This window comes from Populus trichocarpa, chromosome 9 (assembly GCF_000002775.5).
Source record: "Populus trichocarpa isolate Nisqually-1 chromosome 9, P.trichocarpa_v4.1, whole genome shotgun sequence".
Lineage (NCBI taxonomy): Eukaryota > Viridiplantae > Streptophyta > Magnoliopsida > Malpighiales > Salicaceae > Populus > Populus trichocarpa.
Genome location: NC_037293.2, coordinates 3,030,704 through 3,048,332, shown reverse-complemented (window position 1 = coordinate 3,048,332; position 17,629 = coordinate 3,030,704). Strand labels below are relative to the sequence as shown.

Sequence of the window (17,629 nt, the reverse complement as noted above, 5' to 3'; positions counted from 1 at the left end):
TAAATCAAAACAAGATGTGAAGTTCAATACCTAATAAACCAAGCTAATAAAAGACTAACCCTAGTATATTAAAAAGCCCAGAGCATGCCCAGCCCATACTAACCAAGCCCAGCCCATCCCAGCCACCTCATATTTCTAAACTCCAAACCTAGGGTTTTAGAGCGTCTATCTTTTGTCACTTTGCCCATTGACAAACAGTTCAGTTTTAGCCGAAAGACAACAAGGACCCTATTCTTGCTATCTACACAATTTATTCTCTACTTCCACTCCGGCGCAACAGTCCATGTTCTGTCAAAAAAAATCCCTGGAAACAGTGAGAAAAGACACAACTTTTACTTTCCCCGCTCCACTGTATAAAAAACCTCAACAACACGCTCGCAGCAGCTGCTGTCGTCTTCTCCTCCTGTTTTCTTTTTCCTCACCCACTTGCTTTCCTTTTCACCCCTCACCTTTTCAATTATCACAACTTTGCCACTGTACATTTCTTCCGTCTTCTCTCTAATTAGGGATTTTAATCACTGTGATCGCGTGCGAGATAGAGAGTAGAAGTGTTATGGTGATGGCGGAAAATGAGAGTGGAGATGATCAAAAGAGTAGTAGTACGGTCGGACCGAAGTCGCCGTGGAAGTCTCCGGTGGTCGCTGATGCTCCGGTGATGGGCGCCGCCGAGTTTTGGCCTGCTCTTTCTGATGCTCAACAACAACAGCAACAACATCGGTCGAAGCTGACTGATTCTGCTTCTAAGACGCCGCCGCAGCCGCCATTGATGGTTGCTGGTGGTGGTGATAAGGCTGCGCCACCGGCAGCTTCACCTCGGGTATTATTAGTTTTTTTTTCCTGTTAATTAAATGAAGGAATTTAATGTGAAATTAATTTTTTTAGGGAAAGAAATAAAGTGTCAAAAGGAAGTTTATTAAAAATGTTTCTTTTAGTAAAATGAAGTTATAGGTATGTGCTGAAATGCTTTTGAGCTTATTGTGGATTGAAAATAAAAATAAAAATAACGAAGCTTTTAAATTCATGTAAGATATTTGTGTTAATTTTACAGATTAATAGTGAAGATTTGGCTTTAAATTATTAAGGGAAGTTAAGCTTTGAGTGAAAAAAGCTTTAGGATAAGAGAATTTGATGATATGATAATAGTCAATGATAATGAAATTTGTAGGTCAAGAGAGAAGTGTGAACTTGACTATTTGAACAAAGATAAAGAAATGTTTTTTGTTTTGGTGTCAGGGATTCTAATGGGATATTTTTGTATACGAGTGAGAGATTTGATCAATTAGTGGAAAGCCATGGCGGGTCATTGATTTTTAGTATTTTTATTTGGCGCCACTTCTGTCCAGAAATAAATCTATAGTATCATGCTTCAAAAGGAAGTAAATCTAACATTAGCAATAGAAATGTTGCAGGAAAACATTTTATATAAATGCATGCTATCTCTATATTTAAACAATACCAGAGTATTGAGCATGGGCTATTGATGATTACTTCACAAAATAGTATCCTCCATGCAGTCATTGTGGAGGTTTCTTTTTGGTGTATAGTAATATGATTTGGTGAAAAAGAGGGCTCTGATGTTTCATTTTGCATTTTTTATCACCATTTTCCAATTCATTTCTTTGTTAAAGATGAACATGTGTGTACTTACTGAAATAGGAAATGATTTGCTGGAATTTAAAAAAATTGACTAACCTATTTCTTGAGAGACACAAATACTGGAAACAAGCTTTTCCTTCACACCTGAAAGAAAAATGGAGAACTACAAAATGTTTTGTTTTGCAGAAATTGGATTAAAAAACCAGGCTTCCTGAGAAAACAATTCAGTTGCCCATTTCCGTTTCTTGGAAACTTTCTGAAAATCTGAAAAGTTTTGCAGGTATAAACACGATCTAAATCACGTGAAATTCTGTTTTATGTTTGATGTTGTGGCATAGCTTATTGGAAAATTATCACGATTCTTTTTTTTTTTTGGTTGTAAGATGCATTATGTCTGGTTATGACATAATTCCATAAACCTAATATATACGCAGGCATCTTTATGATGCTGAAAGGCCCATTACAGGGTTTCTGATGGTCCTGTGAAAACTTGTTTTGCTTGCAAAAGCACACTTAGAAAGCTGGCTATTATTTGGGATCAAACATAGGAATGCAACAAGTTTTATGGTTATTACCAAAATGGAGTTTCAAAGATGAATTCTTTCCCTTCCTGCAGCTTGTTTGCCAAGTTTACTTTTTTCCACTCTTATTATACCAGTTGTTCTCTTTCTGATGGGCAAATTGTTTAGTGAACTTAATTGGAGTGTGGAACATCATTTTCCCTATTTATGGTTTGCCCAGGGATCAGCTGGGCAGCATAAGTCACATGGATCTGGATATTCAAATACATCAAATAAACATTCATCATCAAGACATCAAAAATCAGGATCTAAGCGCAATCCTAATGGGGCACATCCTTTCTCCGTGCCATTCCCTTACCAACAACCAGCCATGTCACCAGTTTTTCCAGCAATGGCACCTCCCCCACACATTGCTGTTTCTGGCTATCCATATCAACCTGGCCCTCCACCTTTTCCCACAGTTGAAACTCATTTGATGAAGTCTGGATCAGAGACGGGACCCCCTATGCAACCTTTTGCTCCATCTATAAATGTCCAGCCTCCACCTAGAGGGGATCCCAATGCTTATGCTGTTAACTTTCCAAATCGAAGACCTAACATGCAAGACTCTGGTGGCCATTTGAATCCAACATGGCATCATCAACGGGCATTTGGGTCCAGAGATAACATCCCGCTGCAACAGGTTATGGGACCAAGGCCATTGGTAAGGCCACCTTTTTTTGCCGCACCTCCAGGGTACATGGTCGGTCCAACATTCCCTGGTAATTATTTTATTTTGATGCCAAGTGCTTTTACTCAATATATCAGTGCTAGTTGCTCTTTTTTCTTTTTTCGCACCATGACATTCACCTACATTTATGTAATACATGCTTTTCTGCTCCTCATAGATGATGTAACCTGTTTCTTGTACAGCTCCTTTTTTTTCCTATGGTTTTTGAACTCCTTTTCTGTCAAATTAAGTGCTGTTCAATATGACCTCTACATGTCGTACAGGACCACCACCTATATGCTACGTATCTGTTGCACCTCCAGGCTCTCTCAGGGGACCTCAACCTTCCTGTTTTGTTCCATATCCAATTAATTCAGGGGCTCCTGTGCTTTCCCAAGAGACACTAGCTTTGAGGGCTAGCATTGCAGGACAAATAGAGTATTATTTCAGGTAAGGAATGTTAAAAAGTTACTCCCTTCTGTATTATCTCTTTCCACACATAATGGGTTGAAAATTGCCACAATTGACCCCGAGGCTGAAAATCACCATCATCCTTAAGATGCTGTTATCATGATTCTTCAGCATCATTAAATTTGACCGTTGTATACACATTTATAAAGGAAAAGGGATCTACTTGCTAAGCCTAAATTGGACCATCAAAGATATGATTGTTCGTATGGTATTCATATGTCCAACTTACCACAAATTACTTCAAGTATCATGGCCTTTTTATGGCTAAATAATTGTTACCATTAGTGTTGGATGGCAGTGTTGTCTGTCAATCCGTACACTTATAAGCAGAGCAATGGTAACCAAGCCTTTTAATGAACCCCAAAATATGGCTTTGAAACTTTTTATAGTGAACTGACTACAAAAGGTTGGTCAATGGCTCCATTATGTGTTGACTGTTTTACATCTTTATGACAGCGATGAAAATCTGCAGAATGACCATTATCTAATATCCTTAATGGATGATCAAGGATGGGTTCCAGTATCCACGATTGCTGAATTTAAAAGGGTATGTTTTTGAATGCTATTTGGTATTCATACATGGAGCGCTGTGTGTAATGACAATCTTATTCTATTTAAAGCTTTTTTAGGTGTCTGTTATTTCATTCAATATTGCATGTAAAGTTGTTATGCTATATTACTCAATATATATCCACTTCCTTTATATCCTGAGTTGAAGAATTTATTGGAGTAATGCATGTGATATTTTGTATCTCAGGTTAAGAAAATGACTCTGGACATATCATTTATCCTTGATGCGCTGCAGTGTTCTGGCTCTATAGAAGTGCAGGTCTGATTTCTCCTCACCAACTGACTTTTTGCTTCTTAATGTGGGTGCATCGTGCCTGGGATGGATCTGAAATTTTGTGATCGGATTCTAGTCTATCAATCAATAATGTGACAATGGATCTCTTTGGATGGTCCAATGTTCTGACTTTATGATTAATCAATCTGACCTCCATGGCCTTCTAAAAGTTAATCACTGTTTTCCTGAGATCTGGTTTTAGCCAGTTAGAAATGTAGCTGAAATTTTTTCCTAGTTGTGTCAGTTTCAGCCAATTTTGTGATGGAATATTGGCAAATGTTCTGCAAGCTGTTTATGTGAATGGGAACATGTTGTGGGATATTTCTTTAAATATAGTTTAGCATTGAGTGGAGCCCACATTGATAACCTGGAACTTGGGAGCCTAAGGTGCTTGAGTCTGTTAGTAAATGAACAAGTTTCAAGTGCTTAATGTTATGGCCATCTATAATACGACATTGTAACTGGAATTGTTGGATAGATTGACAACTTATGGTTCTTCTTTCAATCTTTATTTCTTTGTTCTAATGGTCTTCCCATTTTGTTGTTGGTATTGTATCAATAGGGTGACAAGGTTCGGAAACGAGATGATTGGTCAAAGTGGATTCCAGCTTCTTCTCAGCAGGCAGTGTCACCGAAGGCTCAGACTTCTGAGGCCCAAGCTGGAGAGAATGCTGAGGAAGATGACACAATCAGTGTCTCCAAAGGAAGCGCTGGATTTGCTTCGCACACTACAGTCAAGGCAGTAAACAAATTGTCAAATGGAGATGCTGGGAAAATGGAAGTTGATGGGAAGTCTATCCTGTTTAAAGCTGGAAAACCAGGATGTGATGGGAATTCAGAGCTTGGTGCTTGTCATAGCACTCCCCATTTGGACCGTGCACAAGGAACTGGGCCTCCGACATTCAATTATCATGGGACTGAAGGGATGGAAGATGCACAGAATCTTGCTGATCTTTCAAGTGATTTTGCCAACACATTTATGCTTGATGAAGAGCTGGAGCTTGAGCAGAAAACACTCAAGAATGATGAATGTTCTCCAGTTAGAAGGTACTGCATGGTCTTATATTTGTTTGGTTCTCTCAATATTTGGTTTTATTTCACTAGTCTCTCGCTAAGTTTGATTTTATGTGTTGACTAGTTACTGATCTCTATACAAGATATTCTTTATGACATTTAAAAGTCGTCAGGCTACTTTTCACATGCATATATTTGATTTCAGACAACCTTGTGGATTTCAATTCGGACTCCAGAAAAAAATTTAGGTCATGTTTACTTGTGCAAAAGTTTTCAGATTTCTCTTTTTTTACCTAGAAAATAGAAAGCTGTGGATAACATGTTACTGTTTTCTTGGAAACAGTGTTCTATTTTTCCAATTTTCTTAGTAAACTGGAAACTGCTACGTGCTGTTTCACTAATTTTCCACTTCAGAAAACAAGGGCCATGTTTGGCTCACCAATTATTCAATCTCTCTTTCATTTTTTATTTTAGAAACAATCCAAATGCGGCCCTTGTTCTATATTCTAGAAAATTATTTGTTGGTAAACATGTTTTCTTGAGAGATGATTATAGAAAGATGAAAAACAGAGTTGTGAATTGAAAAATTGATTTCTAAAAGCAAAAACAGCTTTATCCTTGCAATTTCTGGTGCTGCGTACGTGACATGCAGTTGGGATCCATTAGTTTACTACTAGAAAGTTTCTTCATGCAGACATGATTGATGGGGTTCAACATGGTTTCTCCACCTGCTGTCTAGTCATTTAGCTAATTTGTCTGAAATGGTTTTGAAATTTAGTTACTAATAATTGAGAACGAGGACAAACATTTGTGAAGTTAATATAAGTTTTCAAAACCAGTTGCCAGTTTTGTAGATGTAGGATAAGGGTCAGGGGATTGCTATGATACTCTTAAATTTGCTTATTTTTTTCAAAATGTTCAAAACAATTTATTTACAGAGTCGAAAACAGAGAAGAAGAAATAAGAGGGAAGAACTGAGATTGCTAAAGACGTGATGAGAAATTTGGTGAATGTGTTGATCAAGTCCAGCAACTGATAGTTTAGGAATTTGGGGACTCGTATAGCTGGTTTCTGGGTCTTGATTGGCTAGATGAGTTAGAATATGGAAAGACAAGAGAACTAACCTTAATTACCAGCAGCAATTGACAGAAAGCAGATGCTTGTTTATGATATTAACAACAGAAAGTAGGAACTGTGGGGAAATTGTCTGCTTGGGATTGCAGTGGTAAAAGTAACTGGTTAAAAGCGGGAAAAGAGGTACTGGAATTACAACCACCTATAAGAAACTAGATAAATAAACCTAGCACACAATTCTACTCCTAGGAGTTCAGGACAACCTTGCCAGGAGTCTTAGGTATTGCACCTAAGAGAAAGATGCATCTCACATCCAATTAGTATCACATCTCATTCTCACAACAAAGCACTAAGGCTAAGATATCTTACTTAAAGCTCTCCTTTTAAAACAAAATATATGTTGCTCTAAGTGTCATGGGGCCACCTTTCATTTTGGGTGGTGCTGCACCCAGGACCACCGACATTGTCTCCTCTGGGTCCCACCTCTGTGGCCCTCATGGTCTTATTTTCCCCACCTCTGTGGGAGAATGCCCGCCTCACTGCTTGATCCTTAGATCTCTCATACCACGTAAGAGGTATAAAAACTAAAGACGAGTATCAATTGCGCTGTCAGAATAAGTTCTTATACTGTCACGTGACCTATTGTCAGATGCCCAAATATCAATAAAGAGATTCTCCAGGCTGTCATGTCACCTTGCATTATTTTGAAACATATATGTAGATGCTGTCTTGATGTTTGAAGAAACCTCATTTATCATACCAGAATAATTATGTTCTGTTAATCAAACTCTCGTTCTCATAGTTTGCACAGACCTTATTTATGGATGTAAGCGAAAACAACATTTGGTAGTTTCAATTGCTGGATAAAAGGATACTTTTATTAAGGAGAGATAGAATAGCGAAGTAAAGGGTTTTTTTTTTCATTAAACATCTGTCGATACATTGAACAAGGCACTTTATGTCGGCAACAAGAAATCCTAGGTAGGAAATAAAATCCCTCATTATAATAAAATTCTGATACAGTTGTTATTCCTTATTCAGTATAACATCACATGATTTGAAACTGTACTTTTCTGCTGTCCAGGATTGATGATGAAGAGGATGAGATGGTGGTCCATGACCAGGATGTTCAAAGACTTGTGATTGTCACCCAGGTATAGCTGTTTGCTGGCAAGTTTCTATTATTATTGTTATTATTCTTTTGAAATTCTAGCTTTGATTCTTATGAAAGTATAATTCTTCATCCTTGGCAATCTCCTTGCCATTTTTTTATTACAATGTTTGTATCTGCATAGACCATAGCAACATGTGGACATATTTGTGTAGATATATGAATGCGATAACATGAGGATTTGGGCTTTTTGTTGCTATATGTTGCATTTTAGAGATTTCATTTTGAATAGTGTTTTCTCTTTCGAAGGAAGCTCATTGTTGCCTCAGCATTTTATATGCCATGCATATGCCCTTTTGTTTTGCTAATTATGGAGCATAAGGTTACAGTTTGGATTCTTACAAGTTTTTTGTAAGCTGCTTCTCAACTCCTTGTGAGCTACTGATACCTTTCTCACCTCATGTAGCTTTTAACATTTACCATAGAGATGAGCATTATTTGGGTTAAACTGAATTACTGAACTGAAATGACGGTGTGCATTGGTCAATTTAGGTATATTTTATTGATAGTTTTTAATTTTCTCTGTTCTCAGTTGTCAGATAGTTGTATGATGGTTTTTTCTATAGTTTGGCCCTTTACATGCATGTGCTTGTGTTAGTGCATGCATATATTATGGAGGCATATATAAGCATGAGTTGGACCATTAATTTGGTAGCATTTTTATGATTTGTGGGCCTTTGCTGCGCAGAATAGTAGAGTGGGAGAAGGATCTACCAAATCTGGTGGTAAAGAATCAAAATCTATTTCATCCGAGCTTGCTTCTGCAATAAACGATGGGCTATACTTCTATGAGCAGGTTGATGCTTTTGTTATACTCATTTTCATAATTAGTTAAGTTGCACTACTTCACTTTCATTTTCTTTAGAGATCCCCAATGCTTGTCTAAAAAATCATAAAAAATGTGACTCTTACTGGCAGGAGCTCAAAACTAAGCGATCTAATCGTAGAAAGAATGCTTCTACCTACGAGAACAGAGATGGATATTTAAGACTGACAAACAGTGCTTCACTAATATCAAAGTCAAAGGCTGGTGAAAATTCTGCTGCAAGCTGTGGCCATGAAGAGTCGGGAAGCTCCAACAACACAAGGAAACAAAATAAAGTTCCCAAGCAGCAGTCATACCATAAGCAACGGTTCTTCTCCAGCAACTCTAGGAATCATGGCACTGGTCGCAATAATTTTGGAATCATATCAGAAAGTCCACCAAGCAATTCAGTTGGATTTTTCTTTAGTTCTACACCTCCTGAAAATCACGGGTCAGTTCACAGCGACTATGGTCCTTGCCTGATACTCTTATTTCTTCTGTCCTGTTTTTTCTGTTCTTTTTGTTTAATATATGCAGCAACTATTCTATCCCCCCCCCCCCCCCCCTCTTTTTCCTTCCATTTAGGTTCTGAGAATAATACAGCATTGATTACTAGTTTTATGAGATGGGATGTTACTTTAAATTTTCTAAGCAAACATCTGAGCCGTCTGACTAGTTATTTTGCATCGGAATCCTAATTTCACAGACTCAGATCTTCAAAGTTGAGTGTTTCACCCCACAGCATGCTACTGGGCAGCAGTCCACCAGTAGGTTCCATGCCAAAGTCATTCCCACCGTTTCAGCATCCGAGCCATCAACTCTTAGAAGAAAATGGCTTTAAACAGCAGAAGTACGTTTCTGTGATTTTTGGGAGGGGGGATTTGTGGATTCATAGGGACAGGTAGCTGACCTGTTTCTCTTCCCTTTTAGGTACTTGAAGTATCGTAAGCGGTGCTTAAATGATAGAAAGAAGATGGGAATAGGCTGCAGTGAGGTGTGTTTCTTAAATTCTCCGATACTTGTTTATTAACTGAAGGAGAAAGGTTTTCTTAGATTAGTTTGAGAACTATGTGATGTGATGGGATTTTTCCCATCTTTCATTTTCTAAATCCCATCCATTCTTATTCCACTAGCTGATTTTTGTTTTCTATTATGTAAGTGCTCATACTTCCACGAGGAACATATGGTCTTCTCTAAGCACTAGATTGCATGGTGTCAATATATTTGGTCAATGTTAATTCTTATATTAAAGGTTATGGTTCTTTGCGCATGCTAATGGGTTTTTTTAATCACTAATATGGGCATCTTGTCATGCTGTGAAGTCCAATTTTCCTGATTGGATTACTTGTCGTGTTTCCTTTTTTTGAATGTTGGCACATTATGTAATTTGATTATTTGAGACCAATGTGATTTTTCTTTCGATCATTTTCCATGCAGGAAATGAATACACTGTATAGGTTTTGGTCGTACTTCCTTAGAAACATTTTTGTCCCTTCTATGTATAATGAGTTCCAAAAATTTGCGCTGGAAGATGCATCTGCTAATTACTATTATGGGATGGAGTGCCTTTTCAGGTTCTATAGGTATTGTTGGTAAATTTTACTTTGATATTTTTATACACTGGAGCTTTCATCTGAGATGTATTACTCTTTACGTCAATTACCATTCTTTGAAGTTATCTTTTCCCTACTTTAGGGAAAGAAATAGGTACTAATTATGCATGTTCTGGCATGGATGCTGTTATTCAATCGCTTGCTTTTCTCTATTGTGTTTCCCATTTTCAGTTATGGCTTGGAGAAGGAGTTCAGAGATGACTTGTACAAGGACTTTGAAGAACTCACCCTTGACTTCTGTCGTAAAGGCAACATTTATGGCCTTGAAAAATACTGGTAATACTATTTGATTTTTTTTACCGAGTAACATGTGTTTTAGGTTGCCTACTTCACAAGGCATGCATTTACTTCACAAGACATGCATATCATGCTATTTTTCGTGGAATCTCACAAAAACACTGGTTGATATTGAGCCTATACCATTGGTAGAGTATGCTAACATAGGAAAGCAAAGCTACAGAACAAAATTTGTCATGATACATTTAAGCAAATCTCATCCGAAAATTACTTTGATTTAATGCTTTATCAACAGGTTTAAATGACAATCATTTTACTTGCATGATCACCCATTAATGGGAAAATTGCCTAAAATACAAGCTTGTTGCGATGGTAAAGTTAAGGGCATAGCTGTAACAAAGCTTGATGTTTGACCCACCCGAGTTGAGGATTTGGAGATGGACATGGATTGGGCTACTTCATAAGAAATTGAAACATCTATAGGATAAAAGAATACAAGGCAACAAGAATTGATTTTTTACTTGTCGTGTTCTATCTATTTATTTCTACCAAGTAGCAGAATGTATAGCCTTACTATTCTTATCCCTTCCTAATCTTGTGGAAGGAAAAATGGTATTACAGAGTAACTGCAGGTCCATTGCATTCTCTTACACGAGTTAGATGCTTGTGCTTCCACTGATATTTTTCTGCTGCAAGTATTTGCTTGAATAGACTTACTTTTCTGCAACCAGGGCCTTCCACCATTATTGCCGTCTAGGTGACAAAGAACCAAAGAAACATCCAGAATTGGAGAGGTTACTGAGAGATGAATATCGGACCTTGGAGGACTTCCGTGCCAAAGAGAAGTCCATGAAGAAGGACAGTCATTAGCTTGCTGTAATGACTATTTCCGGGTAACATCCTCTCAATTTTGATAATCACCCAGGAAGAAGAGAAAGGGAGTTGAAGTTAGCAGCACGTGTTTGGTTTGGATGCAGGGAAAATATGGTTTTTGTATAGTAGTATATTGGGGGAATCGTTCGCACCTCTTAGGGCTGCTGACTACCGAGATTTTGTTTTTATTCCTTTTTTGAGGTTCTGGAGCTCCCGGGTACAGCATCCTTTCTGGTTTTGTCTGCAAGTTTAGAGAGGTGCTTTTGCTTTTTTTCTCAATTGCTTCGTCCTATTCCCCCAATGCTGTTACCTGTACATAAAGGAAAACTAAAAAAAAAAAAAAAAAAAAAAAAAAAAACAGCTGTATCGAGCGACCCTTGTGAAAATTGAAGAATAAGATATTGGAAATATTTATTTCTTGCTGATAAGTGATCATTAGAATTTTTTTTTTTTTACACTTTCTTTTGTACTCTGATGATGGTTTGGAAAGAGTTATGTTATGCCCTTAGTTTTACAAAACGGAACCAGCACTACCCTTTTCTGTTTTTCACTGCTACAATTATCGGGTTAAAACCCAACCAAGGAGTTGACCTGGGGTGCGGCCTGGTGCAGGGTTGATTTGCCAGGCTAGCTCGGGTTTTAAACAATGATTTCTCACATGTTGGCTACTATCAACGCAGCTATTTTTGCAACCTTCAATATGAAGAAACCATGGGAAGGTATTGGGAAGCAAAGATTGGAGGAGGATGCTCCTTTGCATAGAAAAGGCAAGAAGTATAGAAATAAAGGTGGAGAAGGGATGGAGAACCCAACAAAATACGTAGTTAACGAGGATTTAACACGGGCACCTCAAACCTCTAGTACAAAAAATCTCTTCTCAGCATGCTATACATTCCATTTACATAATTTAGTATACTACTATAGTTAAGGAGGACGATTTTATTTCATCAGAGTGTTCCTAAATCTCAGACATCCATTTACCTAATTTGAGAATAAGAATTCAAGGCTTGACCCAAATTGTATATTTGAATGAACATCATATTTCACTCATTTCTTATGTTTTTATACAACCGAAGACCACCTAAAAAAAAATAAAAAGAGAGAAAGGACATCCAATCATTCTATGTGACTGGTTTTACAGTTCACACTTGACAACATCTATAAGAAAACAACACAAGAATGAGATTTTATAATATAAGTAAACAAATCCGATATAAAAATTAACTTGATTTAATGCAAACATTCCGATAAAAATTTAGAAAACTAAAGAAAAGCTTCACAGTCACAACTTAAATAATAATAACTCCATTGCAACTAAATTTTAAAGATATTAATTAACTAGAACCTATTAGTGCTTTGTATTCATGGGATGAGAGGCACTAAGCTCGTCATGATATCCCTTCGATGGTTACACTGGTGGGTCTTGATCCGTGAGATCCTTAACATTTTTTGCTATTTTCTTTGCTGCTTCCTTAGGTTCATTAACGATGCATCCGCACACCCAGAAAAGAAGTGTGGAAACCAGGATTATAGCAATTGTGATTAAGATACCAAACATTATGTCCATCTTTGCTGTTTAGTCTTCAAGCTGGAGGTTCTGCTTGCACAAGTATTAAAAACAGAAAAAAAGAGCTTGTTAGCTAAATAGATGGTAGAAAAGGAGAAAACACTTGATAAAAAAAAACTGTGTTTCTTTCATGAACAAAGATTTAAGAGTTAAAAGAAGAAGAACTACAAGCTAGAAGAGCTGAGCCGAAATATTAGAAGCTAAAAGAGCAGACAAAATCTACCTTCAATAATGTTGTAGATGATTCAGACTTTATCAATAATTTAAAATGTTTTCAAAAAAACCTAACCCTCGAAGCTATATTTATACTTAACCACGGTTTATAAGCCGGTACTATACGAGAAATAAATTAATAAATAATAAATGCATATATATAGAAAGATTTACTATAGAAAGATTTACAAAGCAATATAAGAGGTTTTACTTTTAATAAGAATAGAACAAGAAATTAGACCTTTTTTTACAGGAAAATGATTTTAGGTTTATATTTTCCTTTTTATACAGGAAAGGTTATTTTTTTCCTTATATAAAAAAACTAATGGATCCTACTCTTCACCTTTTCCAATTAATTATATCACCGACATCATTTTGACTAGAAAATTCTCTCTTCTTTCAGAACATGAAGCAATTTCTTCAACTCTAGAAGCTGTAATGCTATATTGAAGCTGTAATGGTAAAGATCATAAAGAAAGTTCTGATTTTTTTCAAAAGAAGAAAAAATCACTTTTCATGTATAAAAAGGAAAACATTTGAATACTTAATGCATTATATATATATATATATATATATATATATTATATATATATATATATAATGCATCAAGAAAAATATAAACACTACTAGAAAATTAAAAAAAAAAACAACAAAATTAACGACAAAAAATATTTTGTTGTTATTTATAGAAAGAAAATTTCCGATGAAAACTACAACTGAATAAAAAAATTCCGTTAGACATTCTATCGGTATTTTTAATGTGTCAAATTGGTAACAAAATTAATGATGTAATGTTAGTCGGTGATTTGAAAAGGAATTAAAACCTAACAATTCTTTCTTCCCCTCCCATTTCTTCTTCTTCTTCTTCAATTCAGTTAAAACCCTAACTCATTTTCTTTAAATTTCTAATACTTAAAAATATATTTTAATAAAGTTTTATATCATTATATTACACTTAAAGCAACATTAAATTCATTAACTTAATGTATTTTAATAAAGCTCAGACTTCCTAGGGCCAAGCTGGAGAGAATGCCGAGGAAGATGACACAATCAGTGTCTCCAAAGGAAGCGCTGGATTTGCTTCGCACACTACAGTCAAGGCAGTAAACAAATTGTCAAATGGAGATGCTGGTAAAATGGAAGTTGATGGGAAGTCTATCCTGTTTAAAGCTGGAAAACCAGGATGTGATGGGAATTCAGAGCTTGGTGCTTGTCATAGCACTCCCCATTTGGACCGTGCACAAGGAACTGGGCCTCCGACATTCAATTATCATGGGACTGAAGGGATGGAAGATGCACAGAATCTTGCTGATCTTTCAAGTGATTTTGCCAACACATTTATGCTTGATGAAGAGCTGGAGCTTGAGCAGAAAACACTCAAGAATGTTGAATGTCTCCAGTTAGAAGGTACTGCATGGTCTTATATTTGTTTGGTTCTCTCAATATTTGGTTTTATTTCACTAGTCTCTCGCTAAGTTTGATTTTATGTGTTGACTAGTTACTGATCTCTATACAAGATATTCTTTATGACATTTAAAAGTCGTCAGGCTACTTTCACATGCATATATTTGATTTCAGACAACCTTGTGGATTTCAATTCGGACTCCAGAAAAAAATTTAGGTCATGTTTACTTGTGCAAAAGTTTTCAGATTCTCTTTTTTTCCCTAGAAAATAGAAAGCTGTGGATAACATGTTACTGTTTTCTTGGAAACAGTGTTCTATTTTTCCAATTTTTTATTTTAGAAACAATCCAAATGCGGCCCTTGATCTATATTCTAGAAAATTATTTGTTGGTAAACACGTTTTCTTGAGAGATGATTATAGAAAGATGAAAAACAGAGTAGTGAATTGAAAAATTGATTTCTATAAGCAAACACAGCTTTATCCTTGCAATTTCTGGTGCTGCGTACGTGACTTGCAGTTGGGATCCATTAGTTTACTACTAGAAAGTTTCTTCATGCAGACATGATTGATGGGGCTCGACATGATTTCTCCACCTGCTGTCCAGTCATTTAGCTAATTTGTCTGAACGAGGACAGCCATTTGTGAAGTTAATATAAGTTTTCAAAACCAGTTGCCAGTTTTGTAGAAGGAGGATAAGGGTCAGAGGCTTGCTATGATACTCTTAAATTTGCTTGTTTTTTTCACGATGTTCTAAACAATTTATTTACAGAGTCGAAAACAGAGAAGAAGAAATAAGAGGGAAGAACTGAGATTGCTAAAGATGTGATGAGAAATTTGGTGAATGTGTTGATCAAGTCCAGCAACTGATATTAACAACAGAAAGTAGGAACTGTGAGGAAATTGTCTGCTTGGGATTGCAGTGGTAAGTAACTGCTTGGTTTCCTGCTTAAAACTTGTTGCTGGGTATGCCGTGACTCACACACACACACACACACATATATATATGCATTATTTGATATTAAACTTATCTGTCAGTAGGATAGAGAAGAAAGCTAACTTAATGAGATTTTATAATATATGTAAACAAATTCGATATAAAAATTAACTTGATGCAATGCAAAAATTCCGATGAAAATTTAGGGAACCAAAGAAAAGCTCCATGGTCACAACTTAAATAGTAATGACTCCATTGCAACTAAATTTTGAAGATATTAATGAACTAGAACCTATTAGTGCTTTGTATCCACGAGATGAGAGGCACTAAACTGGTTATGATATCCTTTCGATGGTTATACTGGTGGGTCTTGACCCGTGAAATCCTTAACACCTTCTGTTATTTTCTTTGCTGCTTCCTTAGGTTCATTAACGATGCATCGGCACACCCAGAAAAGAAGTGTGGAAACCAGGATTATAGCGACTGTGATTAAGATACCAAACATTATGTCCATCTTTTCTGTTCAGTCTTCAAGCTGGAGGTTCTGCTTGCATAAGAATCAAAAACAGAAAAAAGGAGCTTGTTAGTTAAATAGATGGTAGAAAAAGAGAAAACACTTGATAAAAGAAAAGCTGTATTTTTTTCATGAATAAAGATCTAAGAGTTAAAAGAAGAAGAACCACAAGCTAGAAGAGTTGAGCTGAAATAATGGTAGCCAAAAGAGCAGACAAAATCTACCTTTAACAATGCTGTAGATGATTCAAACTTTATCAAAAATATAAAATGTTTTCAAGAGAGTCCAACCCTCAAAGCTATATTTATACTTAACCACGGTTTATAGACCGATACTATATAAAAAATAAATTAATGAATAATAAATGCATATATATAGAAAATTTTAATACAGGTAAGATTTACAAAGTAATATAAGAGATTTTGCTTTTAATAAGAATATAACATGAAATTGCACCTTTTTATATAGAAAAGTTATTTTAGCTTTATATATATTTTTTTTAATACAGGAAAGGTTATTTCTTTCCTTATATTAAAAAAACTAGGGAACAAAATTTGTCATGATGCATTTAAGCAAATCTCATCTGAAAATAACTTTGATATGCTGTATCAACAGGTTTAAATGACAATCATTTTACTTGCATGATCACCCATTAATGGGAAAATTGCCTAAAATACAAGCTTGTTGCGATGGTAAAGTTAGCAGCACGTGTTTGGTTTGGATGCAGGGAAAATATGGTTTTTGTTTAGTATATTGGGGGAATCGTTCGCACCTCTTAGGGCTGCTGACTACCGAGATTTTGTTTTTATTCCTTTTTTGAGCTCCCGGGTACAGTACCCTTTCTGGTTTTGTCTGCAAGTTTAGTGAGGTGCTTGTGCTTTTTTTCTCTATTGCTTCGTCCTATTCCCCCATTGCTGTTACCTGTACATAAAGGAAAACTTAAAAAAAAAAAGCAGCCGTAGCGAGCGACCCTTGTGAAAATTGAAGAATAAGATATTGGAAATATTTATTTCTTGCTGATAAGCGATCATTAGAATTTTTTTTTTTACTTTCTTTTGTACTATGATGATGGTTTCGAATGAGTTTGTTGTACCCTTAGTTTTAAAAAAGAGAACCCATTTCTGTTTTTCACTGCTACAATTATAGGTTTAAAACCAACCAATGAGTTGACCTAGGATGAGGCCCGAGTGCAGGGTTGATTTCCCAGGCTAGCTTGGGTTTTAAGCAATGATTTTCACATGTCTGCTGCTATTGATGACGAAAATGCTGCTATTTTTGCAACCTACAATATGAAGAAACCATGGGAAGATGATGGGAAGCAAAGATAGGAGGAGTATGTTCCCAGAATAGAAAAGGCAAGAAGGATAGAAATAAAGGTGGAGGAGGGATGAATAAACCAACAAAATACGTAGTTAACGAGGATTTAACACGGGCACCTCAAACCTCGGCCAAAAAATCTCTACTCGGCATGCTATGCATTCCATTTACCTAATTTAGTGTATTACTATAGTTAAGGAGAACGATTTTATTTCATCAGAGTGTTCCTAAGTCTCAGACATCCATTTACCTAATTTGAGAATTAAGAATTCAAGGCTTGACCCAAATTGTATATTTGAATGAACAACATATTTCACTCATTTCTTATGTTTTTATACAACCCGAAGACACTTGACAACATCTATAAGAAAACAACACATGCAAGAGACTAAAAACAGGACATTCATTCTGGTTATATTAGCCAACACACACATCTCCATAGACTAAAACACGCCTGCAACAAGAAGGAGCAGACCATATTGGTAGAGCATAATTAAAAGCAATACTGGTGAACCACCAGGATAACCCAGAATCACAAGGAAATTCCCAGAATGCAACACCCACATCAATGGAAGAAAAGAAACATCAAGGCAAGAGGCAAGCAAGCAAGGCAAGCAGGTAACCAATAAGAAAGAGAAGCAAGACATCCGTAATTTATCAGGGAGAAGAACAACCTGCTAAAATAATTTAACACATACCTTATAATCGCATTAATCAACAAACAAATAAATCAACCCAAAAAAAGACCAAG

At 36.1% G+C, this 17,629-nt stretch overlaps 1 protein-coding gene across 3 annotated transcripts; it reads left to right on the top strand.

Moving 5' to 3' along the window:
- The first annotated feature begins 336 nt into the window (after positions 1-336).
- LOC7489321 (la-related protein 1A) lies at positions 337-16,607 on the top strand. 3 transcript variants are annotated; one of them, XR_008060096.1, is made up of 15 exons: positions 365-817; positions 2,338-2,878; positions 3,111-3,276; positions 3,754-3,844; positions 4,055-4,126; positions 4,704-5,188; positions 7,314-7,383; positions 8,089-8,196; positions 8,319-8,656; positions 8,912-9,055; positions 9,136-9,199; positions 9,643-9,788; positions 9,990-10,094; positions 10,787-11,185; positions 16,430-16,607. XR_008060096.1 is itself a non-coding variant. In XM_002313460.4 (14 exons), the coding sequence occupies exons 1-14, from the start codon at positions 554-556 to the stop codon at positions 10,923-10,925; spliced, it is 2,733 nt and encodes a 910-aa protein (XP_002313496.4). In that variant the 5' UTR covers positions 365-553; the 3' UTR covers positions 10,926-11,381. The 3 variants fall into 3 exon arrangements, 1 of the variants encoding a protein (XP_002313496.4); XM_002313460.4 differs by lacking the exon at positions 16,430-16,607 and having other exon boundaries at positions 10,787-11,381; XR_002983753.2 differs by lacking the exons at positions 9,643-9,788; positions 16,430-16,607 and having other exon boundaries at positions 337-817; positions 10,787-11,038.
- The last annotated feature ends 1,022 nt before the right edge of the window (positions 16,608-17,629 follow it).